This window comes from Ischnura elegans, chromosome 9 (assembly GCF_921293095.1).
Source record: "Ischnura elegans chromosome 9, ioIscEleg1.1, whole genome shotgun sequence".
NCBI classification, from domain to species: domain Eukaryota; kingdom Metazoa; phylum Arthropoda; class Insecta; order Odonata; family Coenagrionidae; genus Ischnura; species Ischnura elegans.
The window spans coordinates 40246181-40262451 of NC_060254.1; the positions used below are offsets into that span (position 1 = coordinate 40246181).

The window sequence follows — 16271 nt, forward strand, 5'->3', positions numbered from 1 at the left end:
AACATATTACCCTCGATACCTTCACCAAATTAAATGGACAAAAAACGGGCATGTTACGACAAGAGTGCCCCATGTGTAACGCTAAATCTTACACAATTCAGGCGCAGAACTCTGTCCGTAAGGCCATTGAATGCAGCGGCCATCGTGATACGAAATTTTCCCTACTATTGCATCAACCTCATGCGTGAAATCACGTCTTCCTGCACACTATTAAGTAACAGATATTTTAAACTTGAAAGAAATCAGTTGTAGCAATCATGAGAGTCCTCGATTACTTAAGGAATACGTTTAGAAATAACTGATATCTTGATAAAGTCAATATCTCCTATTTGTCTCCGCGTAATGCCTCTTTACTCTGCTTAGCTGACGTCAATCTGAAATTATGTTGGTAAATTGATTTCCACGAAATGAAACAGAGCCGAAACATAATGGAGTAAAGAATTTATAGAAATGTCTCCAGAAGAGGACCAATGGACAAATACTTATAGAAATGATCCGGATAAAAGTTGGAAAAGCTTTTTTGGATCAGAAAAACTGAGGCATGGGGTGTATTTGATGGAAAAAACGAAGGTGAAATTAAGTAATTTCACATAGAAGGTAATATGCATTAGGCGCTCTAATTCTCCTTTTTTTCTAAGATCGGTTGCATTAAATTATCGCTTTAAGAGTTCACATCTACATCTACACATTACCTTGCAAGCCACCTACAGAGGTTTTTTGCAGGGGATGAACCATCACAACATGCACAAAAAGATTAAAAATACTCCCACTTACATGCAATCCGCTTCATGTACGCTACATATGACACATAAGCTATAGGATTAATCTATATCCTAGTCATGATGGTAATCTGCCTCTGAAGCCAGAAAATGAAAAAATAAAGTTAGAAATACCAGGAAAATGCAGATACATGATTTATGGAATACATAAGTTAGTAAGCTACACTATCAGTCAACTAAACTATTTGTTCGTTGCCGTCATTATGTCTCATTAATCACAGAAAAAACTACATTAGACATTCTGAACCTATCTGTTCTACATTACAACTCTCTAATTTTATTTATTAACCTACCGTACTATGTTGGCAATCGTGGGATGTGTTCAACTTCTTTAGAAAATAAATTTCTCTTGAATTTACGCAATAGGTTTATTCTAGTTTTCATTCTACGGTCTGACAGTGGTTCCCATTCGAATTTATCTCAGAGGTCAGTGACACTAACAAGACTATCGATACGGCTTTTCACGAACCTGGATGCACTACTGTGTACATTTATTTCTATGTGCAAATGCGTTATTTTTTACAAATGCATATGCATTTATTATATTAAAATGTGACAACTTATGCTAAAGCATCGTAAAATATAACTTTGCAATCCTAGTATTATTTTTCACCACGCATGGCCTAAGTTTGTCATTTTCAAGCATTGTATAACTTATTATTAAAAGGTAACCCAACGGTTAAGGTTGTTTTAGATGCAGTATTTTAGAAATCTCTTATCTTTGCGCCTACCCCTCTTCCTCGAATTGAATCACAGCAAACTCTCGATTTTCCGGGCTAATGATGTTAAAAGATGGCACGAATAATCGGAAAACACGAATAATCCAAACTTTCACTTTAATTTCCTGCAATTTTCACAATTTACGTAAATCAAATAATATATATATTTATTTACGCGCAAGTTCCGTTGGTTTTTTATATATTTTCCTTTTCCCAAATCTCTTCAGCTGCGGCTCGTATTTCTACTGCTCCATATAATAAATGGTTTCCGAAAACCACGCATTCGTGGCTTTGAAGTCACAAATGCTGAAAACATTTTCGATAACAGATAGAAAACAGATTTGCTTCGCGATTTTTCACGATGTTGCAAAACCTCTGCGCGACGTCGGAAACTACATTGTCACTGTGTGAACTTATGCACGGATAATCCGAAACACGGATGACCCGCAGTCGGGTAATCGGGAGTCAGCTGAACTACTACTTCCTCTTCAACTTCTAATTAGACCTTTTTCCCCTTCATCTTATCTATAAATTCAATTCTCTTTCTCCCGCTACCCGCTTAAAAAGCATTCTCCCGTCTAACATCACGTCTCCGTTTAAAAATTCTAAAATTTTATTATTCTATGATGATAAGTATATTCCACGAAATCACGCCAGATACAACAGAATCCACTCACTCCATCCAATAGCACCTACCGAAAAGAAGTCCTTGTGAAGCGAAGTATACGGTGAAAAATTATATTTTCTTATTTGATATTTGCATTATTGAGTAAAAGCTATCTGACTGTATTATTTTTGGTAGGTGTATTGTTTTATTGTGTTGTCCCACATTTTTTAATTATGTGATCCATAACATTCGTCACTTTTCGATGCTATTCTTCGCGATTGAAAGTCATCATCATCAATATAGTAATTAGTCAACAATCCTTAGATTGGTTTGGAGCAGCTCTCCAACCCTCTCTCCTATCCGCGAACGTTTTTATAGCGACGTCTGCCATTTCTCTTACATCCTTTATAACATGTCATATGTAACTCATTCGAGACGTAAAGACCGTCATTTGCCCTTCTTCCCTTCCACTTGTCCGTCTACGGGTGTTTTCATCAGGTCATCATGCCTCATAATGTGGCTAACTAAGCTATCCCGTCTCCTCCTTAAGGTTTTAGAAGAATTATCTTTTCTCCCACTATTCTTCGTACTTTCTTATTACTTAATCGGTCGATCCATTTTAACTTCATCATTCTTCGGTGGCATCATATTTAGAATGCTTCCTCTCTGCTGCTCTCAACGTCCAAGCCTCGCTTCCATAGAGAAACATGCTCCATATGTAGCATCTGATGAATCGTCTCCTTAATTCTATGTTTCTAGTAACAGCTGTAAGAAAATTCTTCATTTTGTAGAAAGCCCTCCTCTACTGTGCTATTCTACTGGCTATATCTTTCTGCTATTGTAAGTATTGTATTGTTAATATGCAGCAAAAATGGATCACACTCACCTCATCATCGCGCTGCGGATATTTTTTTGAAAACGTATTCAAATGCGCCCAAAGTGTCTACAATAATCAAGCTACAACGGAATGGACTGATGCCTCCTGAAGTATTAAGTATTTCGGAATGTTTTGGCAACACTACCAAATGACCAGCAGCTAGGGGCCGCGGTAACGGCTTCCAGTTCGGGTGCCCACCGTTGTTGTGTTGTTTACATTTCCCGCATTCCACCCAGGCGCCTCTCTTTTTTCTTCGCTTCCGAAGTGGCGCAACACTCGTCCCATTAAAAGATTGGCCAATTCGACTCCCGACCGAAGGAAGGCGTTCGTTTCATGTCGGCCGGCCGTAAAGGCTTCGACTCGTGCGTACAGTCTTCAAGTCTTAACCCACCTCTCCAACTGCAGGTTCTTCGTATTAGTCACCCTCCGCTCACTAAACGATTCTTTTTTCTTCTTTAAAGCTTCGCTAACTTTCGTGGGTGCAGCGTTTCGTCATCCCAGTCTGGACATGAGCGGATTTCGAAGTGGGGGCAGTGGCGCCGACTCCATGGGGCCTGAGGGGGCCCGAGCCCCCTCAAAGATTCGTTAGGGGGGGCTGAGCCCCCTCAATAATTCAAGAAAATAATTAAGTTATATTATGATTTGGGAAAATCACAAAAATATATTGGTATTTTCCCATGTTTGACGATAGATACCTTTTAAAATGCATTCAATAATGTGTTAAAACAAATAATTTTAAGGTAGTAAGCAGGTTAACTGAAAACAAGTGGTGTGAATTATGATAGTGTTACGGTGCTGAGACACACTTTGAATTTAACCTCTTCCCGGGGTAAGACCCCCAATATGGGCCCCCCCAATATTTTTTATAAGTCGGCGCCCCTGAGTGGGGGTTCTTGGTTCAGACTATGATGCTTAAATTTATCTTTATTCTCCTCATATCGAGGGGGGTCTCAAAAACGGCCCTGTCTTAATTCATAGAGTACGAAGTATGATTGAATGAAGTAGAGGCTCGATCTGCCGCCATTAGATGCATGGGACACTCATATTTTTACCACTAACAGGAGAACGGTGAACGCAAAACTGGCCATTCGATTTTTAACCTCTCTACATGCATGTCAAACGTAATGGGTAGAAACTATTCCCTCTCTTCCCCCTCCTCACAACTTCTGGGATCGAAACTTAACTATGAGCAACGGAGTTTAGGTCAATTTTAAAACAAGTTTCAGCCAACGTTTCGATTTATTTTTAAATCATCATTAGGGCGATGTAAGAAAAAAGTATGAACAATATAAAATACAAAGATTAAAACGATATACAATATTTATACATAAAAAAGGTACAATCGGGTTTTGAACAGATGGAATACACAAAAAATTTTGACATATATATATTTTTTTTGTATATCGTTTTAATCTTTGTATTTTATACTGTTTATACTTTTTTCTTACATCGCCCTGATGATGATTTAAAAATAAATCGAAGCGTTGGCTGAAACTTGTTTTAAAATTGACCTAAACTCCAGGAAATATTATATCGTATATTAAACAAGGTCAAGAAAAGGAAAAAAATAATAACGGAGTTTCCATTAATTTAGTTTCGTTCCTAGGAGGAAATTTTCGTCCCGGTTCGAAACTAAACTCCTTGGTGATTTTAATTCCGTGCGGAAACGAAACAAAACCGAGGACTCGTATTTTCGTTTTCCATCCGGGTCGAAACAAAACTTTTTCGTTTCTTTTCACTTGCCGTCCCTCGCTGCTTTACCTACCCCGAGACCTCACTACGTGCCTTCGTTCAATATTTGAAATAAGAACACGATTAGCCGGTCGCACATTGCTTTTTAGTGACGTATTACTCATTTGCAACTTTAGGAATTATTGCTAAATTTTTATTGTATCTATATTTAATCGTTGCGTACACCTACACGAACGTCAAGAAAAATGTTTTATCTGCGAAAAAGTCCTGAGATAAAATTTTCATTTTTTAAACATTGTGGTGTAAAAACAAAATACCGTTTCGATCATAACGCTCATGTTTTCCATTTTTTACATTAATTCGGAGATATTTGATGCGCGTTATACAAAAGATGAACAAGTGCCCGTCTTGCATAAGAATTACTCGGTAGATACTTCATAAGAAATACTTTAAGTATTTAAATATTAAATCACTGAAATGATGATAATACATTTTAATTTCAACGGTCTTGTGATTATGAATTTCATTGATATCTCAGTCTAATTTCTACGGGTGTCCTGCGCTTGATGCATGAGTAATGGCTGTACTTGAAATTTTGGAGATATGCGGGTAACAGCCAAATGTTGGCCTGCGCAGTATCAATAAGTGTACGAACTTGGGAATTTATGACACAGAAAATTTTTGGTGAGCACCTAGGATGCCCTAAAAATTTCAAGATGATTTTAATTTTTAAATTAACAATACCTACTCTGCAAAAAATACCGGTTGAGCAGGAGTGATACAATCTATTGATTATATGGCAGATAATACCAGTCAGCGCAGGTTAGGTATGTGAATATTTATTTCCACTGTCCCCTCACGAGGGTTCACAGATACTCCCGCCTGTTTGCACAATACATTAGCACGTACAAGTCAATGTCCGATTGCATGAACGATTTTGGTGGATCGGAACGGGACATGTACGAATGCATGGCTAAAATAAGAACAGGCTGTATTTTCTGTTCATGCATACGCACAAATTGTATGGTTACACGGTGTCCTTTGGCGTTCATACATTCAGACATTAACTTGTTATAGCTAATGTTCCATGTAAACAGGCTAATGTGCAAAATAAATCACTTATTAATGTTCCGCAAAAATTTATAGTTCCGACACAAAGCTTCGACAAGTCATTATCAAGATTATTATAGAAACATAATATAAGATAATATTAATATTACTAAATTAATATTAATAAAAAGATAATAGATAATATGAATATACACAAACTTGCGAGCTATTCTTCCCCCTCCCGCCATCACCACCTCCTCCCTGTCTTAACCCCCCTCCCTGGTATAAATAAGCTCGCAAATTTGTAAATATTCACTTTGAAAACGACATATTGTAATGTCGAAACTTGGGTCGGTCAATTAAACTTCAGTAGAATAGACAACAGTGTATCTGTTATTATGTTTCCTGTCACCGTGTTCCACTAAGTATCGCCATCAAGCATTAAGTTGATCAAGATTATTATATTTATCATCTTGATAATGACTATATACTAGTCGAAACCCTGGGTCGGAACAATAACAGTTTTTGTGGGACATTACCAAGTGATTTATTTAGTACATTAGATATGTGGTTCCTCCAAGTGAAGCCGAAGCAAGTGATATATATGTAAACAGAAATTTAGAATGAAAAAATGTACTCAAACCGCTCAGCGCATTGTTGGGGTAGCCAATGAATTTTCTTCGGTAACAAATAACTCCGCAAAATTACAAATTTTTGCTGCTGTTACAAATCGTTCCTCCTCAACTTAAGGCTGGATGGCGATACGTGGTGGACCATGGTGGCAGGAAACATAATAAAAGTTACACTGTTATATGATCCACAGAAGTTTACTTAACCGACCCAGGTTTAGACATAACACTGTCATGTTGATGGAGACTTTCGCGGGGTGGTGCAGCATGCGTAGCAAGGTTTCCGGGTTGAACTCCGCGTCGATTCATCTTCAAGACGACAGTTTCGCCGGCGTTGCAGCTAGCGTCTTCAGGTACGAAGTATCGGATGCAGGTTTTTTGGCCGTCTTATATAGGCCTTGGTTTGGGCTAGGTGCATTCTGATTGGTCCGTGGGTAAGAGTCTCTTCCATATGTTTGAGAGCGAATAGCTGTCCTCCCTGTTGAAAGTGGATGTTTTCGGGATTTCTATTGCCTCTCGTATGAATCGTGGAAAGTAATGTTTTTCTCTAGCGATGATTTTTGCGCTTTCGAAGTCCACATTGTGTGTTGGTCCTTCCCATACGTGCTCGGCGATGGCGGATAACCGAAACTGCGAAATCATCCGCTCGAAATCAGAATCGCATGGAAACCCATCAGAAATCGCGAAAACATCCACTTTCAACAGGGAGGACAGCTATTCGCTCTCAAACACATGGAAGAGACTCTTACCCACGGACCAATCAGAATGCACCTAGCCCAAACCAAGGCCTATATAAGACGGGCAAAAACCTGCATCCGATACTTCGTACCTGAAGACGCTAGCTGCAACGCCGGCGAAACTGTCGTCTTGAAGATGAATCGACGCGGAGGTCAACCCGGAAACCTTGCTACGCATAACACTGTCATTTTCCAAGGCAAAAGACAAACATTATACTATGTTATTTTCAAACGTGAAAGGCAAACCTTTGAGAATGGCATAGTGTAATGTCGAAACCTGGATCGGTCAAGTAAACTTCTGTGGAGCATACAACAGTGTCTCATTTATTATGTTTCCTTTCAAGTCGTTCCTACGACAGAAATAAAATTGTATGCCAATTAGGTGAGGCCTACTTCGCATTGTGTGCATGCACTTTGGATGCAACTATTACCGGGGTGTTTGGGGGTGTGGATTACCCACCAGGATAAGCGGTAGGTGCGAGATTAATAAATTGCGGAATTTTAAGATAAATGGTTCAAAATGGTGAGTTTTACGGCTTTCTGAGGGATATTTTATTAATCCTTCCACTATTCTATTAGTAATATCAATCCAATTAAGTATAACGGGTTAAACTTAAGCATTTCTCTGAGCTCTGGGGCCCAAAACCCCCCCTCACTGCGCCACTGGGCAACATAACAACTTCAGTCGTAAATTTGTGGAATTCACTCACAGTTTTAGGCGTGGCTTGGGGGAATCGTCTTCATGAAATTAAATCGAATCCTTTAGTTCCAAAAATAAAATATGCAAGTATCTTGCACGATACTAGTTTAGAAGCACTACAGCGTCATTTTTCTTCAAATGGGATTGATGATCGCCATAAAATGACGTCGAAGTTAGTCAAAACCCTGATTATACTAGTAAACTGCTAAGTATTAGTTTAAAATCATCGTGAAATAAATACATCTTCTAATATTCTGCTAGTTATGCTAATTGAGTACCGACGCGTTTATTACAATCATAGGGCAAATTTAGTAAAGAGCAATATTACTATTAAAACTTCGACATTACTCGCGAATGAACCGTATTGTAGTCATCCCTCATTCAAAAACTCATTCGCGAACACAGTTTCAATGTAAAAGAGCTCCCATCTTAATGAAACCGACGCGTTTTGCCTTGTGGGGCGCTACTTAAAAAGTAGTTTGCGGAATATTTCAGAGTATGATTTATTTTTGGGAGCATGCACGTACAACTAAAGAGAGGCATTGTTAAATATCATTTTTCATGGTTTCATTCTGTTTCAAAATAGGTTCTGCAGCAGCATCACTGTCTTTGTATTATTTGTGAGTAATCTTTGAAAAAAAATATTTCCGGGTTTGTTCCAAATTTGGAAATAGCCCAATATCTACATGTATTCAATGCTATTTTTAAATTCTGACTCGATGGCTTCCGTTTCATTGTTTTTAATTAGGCACGCGAAAATAGAAATCCTATGCGAAGAGGGCGCTTCTTGTCCGTATAAGAGCAACGAGGAAGGTTTTATTTATTTTTTTACCAGAGATTTTACTCGAATAATACTCATCGTCACCAATTAACTTTTTGAATCTTGGTTTGGCAAAGCACTATTCTAAATTCTCCTCAAAGTCGGTCTTTCTTTACTTGTAGAACACTTCTGAGTAAACTGAAATTGACAGTGGTACCTATAAATTATATCCCAGTGGAGGGCCAAGATCAATGTAAAGCTAAGTTAAATACTTTAAAATACTTAAGTACATTCAACGGCATTTTATGTCATAAATAAATATGATATTTAAAAAAACTCAGGAAAATCAATAGCATTAAGAGAGTAATGGAAATTCTCCTATATCTCTAATTGGCAGGGAGTACTGTAGATAGATTAAATGTTATAAATTTCCTCCTTCCTGGGGGAGCCTGGGTACCCTGCTCGATAATTATATGCACACCTAATTGAAATATGATCAAAAACCATCAGCATCATGGTGGTGACCGTCTCTTTATGTTGAAATCAAAAGCAGGCTAAAATGATATTGTAGAGTCAAACATGCAACATTAGAAATGGCTAGTTTTCAAATAATTATCCTATATAATATAAATAATTATCATAATACATATTCTCGTCCATTATTCGAACCCTTATGGACCATTAAGCTATTCGCATTATGTATTTCCTTTCATAGAAGTTTCTTTAAAGTGGTTCTAAAGTCGCGAATCTCTTGTGAAATAACATAAATAACAATAGAATAGAAATTCTTTTAACCAATAAGTAGTTGGTTTCGTTGAAATAATACAACATCGATTATTACGTTGAACGTTGATTTTATCTAATTAGATACGGATATAGGAGAGCTAAACCACGATTTCGAACCATAAAATTTTAAATCATAAAAAATTTAACAATAATGGAAAATTATTTTTTTCATTCGGCTGCAATAAAATGAAGAAAAAAGTGATCACACTAGTAGATACTGACGATTCTTGATCCCTATTTACGCACAACCTGTAAGAACTCCAATTCTTTTAAAAGATTATCAGGTATTTGAATTTTAGAAAAAAATGATCATCGGTCAGCAATCCGAAAATCGATTTGACTCACACTCACTTTACACTCAGTTCTTCAAATACCGTGCCTTTTAAACGTTATAGAAACTGATTAGTTTATGGATTCAAATATCATTAATGCCCGTGGACCTTATGCATTAAGTGGCTAGATAAATTCATGGCACATAAGAAATTTCTGAAAACTTCTTTGAAAATCAAATCCATTGATTAAAGTCAACTTTAAAATTAGGTTTCTTACTGGTACTCGGTATTGCAGTAATATTATGAGTTGTCATATACTAAATGAGTTATTTTCCTCAGTATACAGGATGTTTCAAGAGGAATTTTTAGCACTTCAGAAGGTGGTAGGGGAGATAATTTTAAGCTTTTTTCAGCAAACATAAACGAGAGATTTGATCAACAATACGATTGCACGATTTCACCCATTTTGAGATTAAGTATTTCAGACCATTATGATCGCACATTTTCTTCCAAACTTAATTATTAAATGTCATTATATATTTAGAGCATTAAATGAAATGTCGAAAAGGCTGGATACCAAAGAAAAAACAGTTTTCATGGTAACTGCGAAGTGAATCCAAAAAAATATTTGCGTTGCCGAAACTCATAGCCTTAGCCATAGGCGTGTCCAGCGGAGAGCAGAAGGGGTCAGCTGCCCCCTTCTGCCAAACCCCCCCACCCTATAAGCAATGGTAAGTTTAGCTCAAAACGAAATTTCTGAACAAATTTTCTTTCAATCCTGGAAAAGTGGGAGTAGTATTAAACATCGAATTGAAATAAAAACATTTTTCCGAGCAAATACTTTTAAAAACCAATAAATTGCGGCTATAATTTTCTTGAAATTTTGGTTTCATAACTTTCGTGTGTTACGTCTTGAACGACCACGGCCCTTTAGTTTGGATACTGGGTACGCCCTTGGTCTTAGTAGTTGCTTACGCTAATGTTGCTTATGAACATGAAATGCTTAAAATTGTCTCCACTAGCACGCACCGAAGTATTGTCGATCACTCCTGAAACACCCTTTTAAATTAACAGTTGCTACTCTTCCGTATAGGATGTTCTATGCTCTACTACTCTCATGCATTCAAATAGAACTTTGATCACGAAATATATTTTTGAATGTATAGAGAATAAATTAACATACTTTGGAGATTACTTTGTACCGTTGCAACCTTCCTATTTACATGATTATGTAAACATCATTTTAAAACAATTCATTCGGTCAAATTGGCTATCTGACGTCAAAAACAAGATTGCATTTCAAAGTTAAATTTTAAAACGATGGCTTCGTATTTCAGGATTAGTTATTAATTTCAAAATGGACAATCTCTTACTTCAAATTAAAATTATCTAAATATTTCGTTAAATTTTGCAAGTAAGTGCATAAACATTTCCGTACATGGCTTAAAAATAACTCTCAAAAGTAATTTCTCGTAGTCAGCATGAGATAATTATAGACTAGGTTACCGCAATGAGTGGGTTAGTAGTGGGTAAAATAAAAACAAAAGATTATTTTTATAATAATTAGGTTTAATACTCATTGATGTTTTTCCATCATAATCACAATAATTATAATAATTCCTTCAGGTACAATCATAGCGAAAAATTTTTGAGTCGTAATAATCGTTATGATATTACATTTGAATAGTATTCTCCTCAGATAAAATTCTTTTTCAGGAGAAAAACAAAGAAACAAGGCAGAGAAAAACAAACAAAACATGGGAAAATAGTAACTTTGAAATGTGTTCACAATGCAGCTCACTGATTCCTGCCGTAAAACTTAAAAAAAAAAAAACGTACAATCGTACTCATCTCATTTTATCAAATAGATATTTGAAGCAACATCTGGTAATAGAAATATTGAGACATTGGAATCATCTACCGACAGAAAAATCACTGGAGTAGTCTTTTTACGTGTATAAAAAACATCAAGAAATCCAAATTAAAAGAACAACAACACTAAGTTAGTGAAAAAAGGCTTTCAGCCCCATACCCTTATTCCTATTTCATTGAAACACCCAAAAAATAAAAACCTCCCGAATACTATTGACCCCCGAAATTATTTTCGGAAACTTACATCCATTTCAACCCCCCTATGCAACCCGAACGGGGGAGCTGACTTTACCTTATCCCCTCCCCTTTCCACGAAGGGAAATCATGGAAGAAAATAACCGAAAGACTTAGGGGATGAGTGGAAGTTTAAAATGGGTACAGGGTTGAAAAGAAAGCCTGGTCATTCTAGGGAAAGGATGATTACGAATGAAAAGGGAGGGGTTCCTCTAGTCAAAACAACTCAACATAAATCCGAGGTTGCTTTTTTTAAGATTGTGTGCGGGTTATGAACTGGTAACCATGTCCACATTTTTTCAAACAATATAAAAATGACGTAACCATTCAAATAATCCGTATAATTTTCGCTCAACAAAACGTATCGCTAACTAGTTAACTTCGTGAAAATATAGTCTTGTCAAAAATCTCACCGATTCTTATTTAAAAGTTATTTCGTTTATAAACTTATCTCTCTACATCATGTCATATACATCGTTTACTATATTTCATTTTTCAACCAAACGAAAACAATCATCTTACTCTTTAAAAACTCCCTCAAATCGAGGTATCGAGAAAAAAATTAATACTTTTCATAACACATCGTTTTCGATAATTAAAATGAGATTCTCGTATCTTTATATATGTTTATGTATTTCACGTATATAAGCTCAGACCCGTTTGGAAGAGAAAATAAAATTATTAATGTCCATTTTCATTCGTTCAAACATGTCTTTCAGTAAGCGTCGTATAGGTAATAATAATGTCAATCTCCTCTTATAGAAGAAAAATATCAACAACTTAAACACTGAATATAGTTCCCTTCCACTAAAGGTCAATCCCCAAATAAACTATGGATGACCGTTCATTTAGCTAGCGAGAGTCATTCAGTTATTTACGACGCACACAAAAAAATGAGATCGGCGAAATAATTGGTAACCTCCCGTACATCATCAATTATGCGCTCTCACACAACATTGTCTTTTGCTCGAGGGCTTGACTGAACACAAGGAAAAGAAAAACACTTCACAATGCGTGCGATAGTCTCGGTTTTTTGTTTTCATTTTTTTTGCACAAAAACGTGAAAAAAACAGAGCACTTTGGATATTATTTTTGTTTAAAAAACAATATTTTACGAGTCACGTGCTTCGATCAAAAATAAAACACTGGCACCAGATCGATTCGATTAAGAGGAGAAAAACCGGCAAAGATCACGATCTAAGCGTCACACGGGAAGTGATCAAACCGGCCAACACACTTACTAGTTCCGGGAGACGACGGCGCCGCGATCCTTGGGGAATTGTCTCCGCTGTCCGATATTACGCGCGCCTCCGGAGCTGCCCGCAAGTGGATAAGTTGATACACGCGCGGGTCGCCTTCTTCCGCCACCGCTAGCTGGAAGTTTCATCCTGGGGATGTCCGCTGCGGATGACCTTTTAGACGTTAATCCTCGCGTGCGGGGCGAAGTGGATGCCCCCTGTCTGGTTGGGAGCCATTATCCTCGACGCCCCGCCGCCTGGTCACAGGTAGTACTTGTCCTCTGGCGAGCTCGGAGGGTCGGAAGGCGATCCGGAATGACTGCTGTTCATGCCATCCGACCCTCCGTTTGCCTCGTGCGTTCTTCCGCCGCCCCTGAGACCCATCCTGCCGTTGGTCATCGGACCTGGATGGTGCTGTTGCTGCGCTTGTTGTTGTTGCTGCTGGTTTTGTTGCTGTTGTTGTTGCTGGTTTTGCTGTTGTTGCTGCTGGTTTTGTTGCTGCTGTGGGTTGCCCACCCTCCTAACCAGGAGGTCGGCAACGTCCGGCCCTGCACCTAAGGAGCCGCCCCTGCGCAGCGCCACCCCTTCCGATGGCGGTGGAGGTGGTGGTGGAAGCTGCCCGTTACCCCGCCTCATGATCAGCTCGTACCTCTGCCGGAATATGTCCCTCTCCTGTATCGCACGGTCCAGCTCGATCTTGACCCTGTTGAGCTCCGCGTTCAGGGCCCTGTTCTGCGTTTCCAGCTCGTGCCTTTGCGCCAGGCGCTTGCTCCGGCAGTTTTGAGCGTAGCCCCTGTTCTTGAGCGTCCTCCGCTTCTGCTTGAGACGCACGACCTCGTCTCTGGGGCAGCCGTGGAGTCGTTTGTTGAGTTCCCTCACCGACAGCGACATGAGGAGGTCGTCGTTGAGCAGGGACTGCGCACCACCGCAACCAGGGGAGTTCCCGCCACCCGCGCCCGAATTGTTGTGCTCGTCGTGGAGGTAGGAAGCGGCCGATCCGGTGGAGGAGGCCGAAGAGGAGGAAGATGAGGACGTTGTGGAGGAGACGACCAGGGCACCGTTCCCAGCGTGGTGCTGGTTCCCCTGCGGGTGGTGGTGGTGGTGATGATGGTGATGGTGCGGGGGTGGGGGTAGAGTTTGGCTGTGCAGCGGCTGCTGCTGGTGTTGGAGCTGGAGTAAATGGTGGTGGTGGTGCGATTGCTGGTGCTGCTGGATCTGCATGAACTGGTGCGACTGCGGCGGAGGGGTGCCCGTCCCCTCGTCCCCCAAGAGCACCAGGTGCTGTCCGTGCTGCATGTGGTGCGGAGGCGGCGAGGTGACCCCCCTCCCCCAAGTCACCACCTCCATCGGCTCGTTCCTGAGATCCAACGGTTCCTGGACCCCACCGTTGTACCTCATCGCGTTGGGCAACCAGATGACCTCCTCCCCCGGCTTCTGCCCGATGTTGGGTGCGGCGGACAGCGGGGGCGGAGGCGGCGGGGGCGGCGGTGGGCAGTTCTGCTGCTGGAGATGGTGGAGTTGGGGTGTGGGGGGGCTGTCGGAGTGGTGAATTACGTGATGGTTCAAAGGGTGGTGGAGACTATGGTGATGGTGAGAGGGGTGCGTGGACGAGAAGGGGGGCAGGGACCCCTGGTGCCTCACGGGGGGGACGGACGGTGGGGTTTCGGGGGGAGATCCGGGGGTCGCAGGGCCGTGAACTCCACCATGGGAGTGGAGGGCCTCGTCCCCGGGAGTTGAAGGCGTCGGCGCCGGCGTCGAGGGTGCCCTGCCCGGCGACATCGGTAGGAGCTGGGCGGTGGAAGACGTTGATGACGGCGGAGAGGCTGAAGAGGGTGTGGTTGAGGTCACGGCAGCGGGGGACCCCGGTAGGTGTCCCTGAGGGATCTGGTTCCGTAGGTGCTGGTGCTGGGCGTATATGGGAGCTCTAACCTCCAAACCACCGTGGCCGCCGATCAGGGTCAAGTGTCCGGAGGGGGTGGCTGGAACCGCCGGGCTGGGGTGAGCCACGGACGTGATCGGGGGGGGAGGGATCAAACGAGGGTGCACGCGGGTTATCATCAGGGGGGTCACCTGCTGGTGTTGCAGGGGTCCGGCTGGGGAGGCGCAAGATCCATCGTCATCTCTTCCTTCCCTCTTGACAGCGTCCTCCAGGTGGTCCAGGACGAACTCCTGGACGTATTCGTCGGCGAGATGGTGGTCTTCAGCGGCCTCCATGCTCACCACCCTGACGGTTCGCGGCCCCTCCGCCAGGGGGGTCTTTTGCGAGGACACCAAAGCGCGGGACACGGAATGGGGCCCCGGGTTGAAACTGTCACCCGGCACCACTCGGAGAGGTAGTCCGCGGTCGTCAGATTTGCCGCTCTTCGCCTATTCGTCGTAACTGTCCATAGTTCAGCGGCTTCAACCTTTTGCTCTTCGTTTGAAAACACTTTTGCCACGAAATCGCAACACGATCGTTCACCGTCGTAATATTTCACCGGGGTGATTTTAACCAGCTTTGGACACTTGGCGTCGATGACACTCGTTTGAGTTAGAAGTAGATGTAGTTTTCGGCTACCAAAAGGTTGATTTATGCTGACAATATCGCCATGCACCTGTTATTCGAACTCGAGGAATATCGTAATTTTTTCAGCTGGTCAACTTTCGATGATAACTGAGTTGGGTTGCGGTAGTGGTAGTTTTTAGCGCCCTAATGGTCGGATTACAAAACCCCCATCACCATGAGGAGTTGGATCCACGCTCCGGCGTAAACTGGAGTGATATTACTGCAATTCGTCCTTACGGTGAACTAATGAGACAGGTTTTGTAGACACGGGGTTAGTACGCTGTGGCACTGATACTCGCGGAAGAAATCACACTGATTCGCACAACAATGATGATCTCTCGAACGAGGGGGTCGTGGGGGGGTTAAAACGATTCACGGGGGATGGGTGGATAATGTGCGCTGCTGCTGTGTCGCTCGAACGCTCTCCAAACAACACGTCCAGTGCGACTGCTTTGGTTCAGAAGACTGACCTGTAGAGGGAGTGCGGCCCTAATAATCACCCCGCTCCTCCCACGCGCTCCCAGCTCCCGCCCCTACCGCACCCCCACCGCAGGGGCGCGGGAAGGGAGAGGTGCGGCCCATCGAGACGGCGCAGCGCCGAGGAGCATCCCCACCACCTGGCTGCCGCACCCGCCGGGGGAGCCGCGCAATACCCCCGCCCCCCCGCGAGAAAATGAATCTTACCGCGCCTGCGCGTGGGTGCGCGGATGACGGCTTTGGCGGGAATGCCCTTCCCCTCCCGCGACCTCCTACACCAATGGCATTCGTCCGTTC

The 16271-nt window shown here is 41.7% G+C and overlaps 1 protein-coding gene across 1 annotated transcript; it reads right to left on the bottom strand.

Annotated features, from left to right (window-relative positions):
• Positions 1-11156: 11156 nt before the first annotated feature.
• On the bottom strand, positions 11157-16035 carry LOC124165423 (putative uncharacterized protein DDB_G0268364). The gene has a single exon (XM_046542831.1). The coding sequence runs from the start codon at positions 15164-15166 to the stop codon at positions 13214-13216; it is 1953 nt and encodes a 650-aa protein (XP_046398787.1). The 5' UTR covers positions 15167-16035; the 3' UTR covers positions 11157-13213.
• Between the last annotated feature and the right edge of the window lie 236 nt (positions 16036-16271).

Bases quoted from the DNA above. Each gene is read 5' to 3' on its own strand.
- LOC124165423 (XM_046542831.1), bottom strand. From the start codon at position 15,166: ATGGAGGCCGCTGAAGACCACCATCTCGCCGACGAATACGTCCAGGAG.